General features: G+C 50.1%; 1 protein-coding gene across 1 annotated transcript; it reads right to left on the minus strand.

Annotated features, from left to right (window-relative positions):
* Nucleotides 1-996: 996 nt before the first annotated feature.
* On the minus strand, nt 997-1,758 carry SF3B5 (splicing factor 3b subunit 5). The gene is made up of 2 exons (XM_024747957.1): nt 1,346-1,758; nt 997-1,234 (listed from the first exon to the last, which is right to left on the minus strand). The coding sequence occupies exon 1, from the start codon at nt 1,624-1,626 to the stop codon at nt 1,366-1,368; it is 261 nt and encodes an 86-aa protein (XP_024603725.1). The 5' UTR covers nt 1,627-1,758; the 3' UTR covers nt 997-1,234; nt 1,346-1,365.
* Between the last annotated feature and the right edge of the window lie 1,398 nt (nt 1,759-3,156).

The raw sequence follows: 3,156 nt of genomic DNA on the forward strand, positions 1-3,156 counted from the left end.
AAAACAAAAGCTCTGTGGGGTCTTCGAGAATTTTTAAGAATGTAATGGTGTTCCAAGGCCAAAATGTTTGAGACCCACTTATCTGAAATATGTCAGATCGTATCATTTAATAATCTTCCAATAGCTCCCGACCTTTTCAGGGTAAAAGCCACAAGTCTACACTGGACTACCGGGCTCTACTCTTATCTGTTTCCTCTCCAAAATCTATCCCTGTACTCTTTCCCTTGCTCACTCCCTTCAGCCATACTTGTTTCTTTGCTGTTCCTCCAACAAGTCAGACACAATCCTGTGTTAGGAACGTTGCACTGAAGTTCCCTCTGCCTGGAAAGTAATATCCCTAGTTTTTTTATGGCTATTTCCCTCACTTCCTTAAAGTTTCTGCTCAAATGTCACCTTCTCAATAGTCTAACATGAGCGTCCTGTTTAAAACTGCAACTCTACTGCTACTCCCATTCTCCACAGCACCTTCTAACATTTGCTTACTTATGTCTACAGTTCGTGGGGCCTCCTGCTCCCCCAACTAGTGTAATACAAGCCCCTAAAGCTTGGGAAATGCCTGCCACATAGCGCTCAACAGATATTTGTTGAATGGTGAATTAATGAAAGAACTCGTTTTGACAGCTTGTCAATTCTCGAGACACGTCCACAAAGTCCCAAAAGAAAGAGAGGATGCAATTTACAGAGAGAGGGCAATGCCAACAAAGATATTTTTGAATGAAAGAAAAAGAAGGGATACAATGATCACAAACCTCAATACTGAAAGCGTTATGGGCCTGAAAAAAGCTCTTGGAAAAAGTCGGGGCTGGGGAACATTCTAAAGGTTGTGCAGGACGCATTTAAGTGTCCGGCAATGAACGTTGGTCCTGCACTACCGCCCAACCCCTCCGTAACCCTCCCCTTATTTATCCCCCCACCATCCTCCCGCCTCCCCTGAAACCACAGTTCCAGAGCCGTCCCTGGACCCCTCCACCAAAACACAAGTAGTCCACACCAAGAGACTGAAACATTTCCAAACTTTATGTAAAAAACAACAACGACAATCAACTAGCCGAAAACGAGCCTCTAAATCCCGTCTCACTCCAGTGCCGTCTTCTCTAACGTTTGCTGGCTTTAGGCTCTCTCCACCGTCCGGTAACAGTTTTCAGGGGTCCTGAGGGTCTCCCAACGCTGTGTTCCACAAGAAAACAGGGTCCACAGGAAGGCAGGTCAGGCGGGACGCCCCCAGTAAGCACCTCTGCACAAGTAAAGCACGAGAAGCAGAGGCATGGAAAATCAGTCCCCTTGGGGGAGGAACACGCGGGAACGACGGCAAACCGGCGGAACTCAGGGAGAGGTGCTCACGTACAGCGGTGACACGGCGGGGTCTCAGTTCTCCTCCGGCTTGTCGGCTGGCGGGCCGCAAGGCTGCAGCATCTTCTCCATCAAGTTGAAGCGAACTCGCGCTTTGCTCTCATTCTCGGCAATGGCGAAGTAGTTGAGAAGGTCGAAGTGGCCCATGTAGGAGCAGTAGGAGTCGCGGTGCTGGTTCACCAGCCACTCCCACTTGGTGGTGTCGGCGTGGCCGGTGCCGATGTACTTGGACTGCAGATGCTCTAGCTGGCTGTGGATGGTGTAGCGGTCCGTCATCTCGCCGCTCTTCCCTTTGCTCCCAGGTCAGAGGCCGCAGACGACAAGGAACTGCTCTAGGGCTTCAAACCGGAGAGGGGCCACCCGCCGTAACCTCCGGAGCCGCGCTGTCGCAGACGGATGGCGTCACATCTACGAAGTCGTGCAGACTCCCGGCCCCAAGGCTCAGAGGCGGAAGCGGAAGTGTATTCTGTCACCGAATTGGAGTTGCCCAGGCGACGCAACCACTGGGCCGCCCCTATAGAGAGCCCCGCCCCCTTCGCAGAGCGTTGCATCCTGGTCTAGTTAGTGGCCCTTTTCTAACAGGAGCTTTGCATGCTGGGACTTGTGGTCTCCGAGAGGTGGTGAGCGCAGGCTTCTTGGGACCCCTGAGGGATGTTTAAAAGACGGTGGGCGGCCTAAGGGAGCACGGTGTCTGGGAGGTGTGAAGCATCCTCCGGCAGTTTGGGGCTGAGTGGAAATGAGAAACTCTAATAGGACAGGGCTATAAGCACCTGGGCAAATGAACTCTTGCTGTAATTCCGCTTTCGAAGCTAACGAGGCACAGTAGCCCCTTCACAACCAGGGGTGGACCACGCTGAAGTCAGGAGACGCGAGTTCTGGTACCAACCAAGTATCTTACAAGTTGTGTGAAAAGTTATTTCAACGCTTGCAGGGCCGCCGTTTCCTGCCTGGTGACAAAAGTACAGCACCAGTTCCGACACGTTCCGGCGCCCACATCAAGCCCCTCCTTCCTCTCGAGCTTCTAATTTTGGTATCCTCCCTCCAACTCCTCACCCCACCCTACACGCCCTCAGCCTATACTTCTTTCTCATCTTTCCGTGCGGCTCGCCTCTCCATTTCTCCGTAGGAACTGTTCCCACCGCTTGGAATGCTTTTGTTCCCCTGGCAAACATTTCTCCCTTTAAGTCAGCTCGAAAGTATCTCCTTGAAATTGCCTGTGGCTGCTCCAGACAGATGTAAATTCTTCCTCTTTTTATCCTGTACGTCTCTTTGTTATTATCACTTTATAACCAATATTTGGTTTAAGAACTTCCTCACGCGAATACAAACTACTTGAAAAATTGTTTACTTTCTTCGATGATGTCTTGTATCATAAGCTTCTTTTATGATATCCTCATAGCCTGGCAGAGATTGTTTCTCAAAAAACGTTTGAGGAATGGATAAACAACTGCATGACAGCCCAAGTAGAACTCTTTACTAGGTGAAAGATAACTTTAAAATATTTTTATTCTGGTACAAAGTTGCAGTTATGTTGGACCAGTAAGTCTAGAGATCTAATGTACAGCATGATGACTTAAATACATTCTTAAATACATTCAACTTTATTTTTTTGTTTGTTTTTTGTTTTTGCGGTACACGGGCCTCTCACTGCTGTGGCCTCTCTTGCTGTGGAGCACAGGCTCCCGACGCGCAGGCTCAGTGGCCATAGATCACGGGCCCAGCCGCCCCGCGGCATGTGGGATCTTCCCAAACCAGGGCACGAACCTGTGTCCCCTGCATCAGCAGGCGGACCCTCAACCACTGCGC

Source organism: Neophocaena asiaeorientalis, unplaced genomic scaffold, assembly GCF_003031525.2.
Source record: "Neophocaena asiaeorientalis asiaeorientalis breed wild unplaced genomic scaffold, Neophocaena_asiaeorientalis_V1.1 scaffold123, whole genome shotgun sequence".
NCBI classification, from domain to species: domain Eukaryota; kingdom Metazoa; phylum Chordata; class Mammalia; order Artiodactyla; family Phocoenidae; genus Neophocaena; species Neophocaena asiaeorientalis.

What these genes read in the sequence shown, in the direction of transcription:
- SF3B5 (XM_024747957.1), bottom strand. Translation starts at nt 1,626, where the DNA reads ATGACGGACCGCTACACCATCCACAGCCAGCTAGAGCATCTGCAGTCC.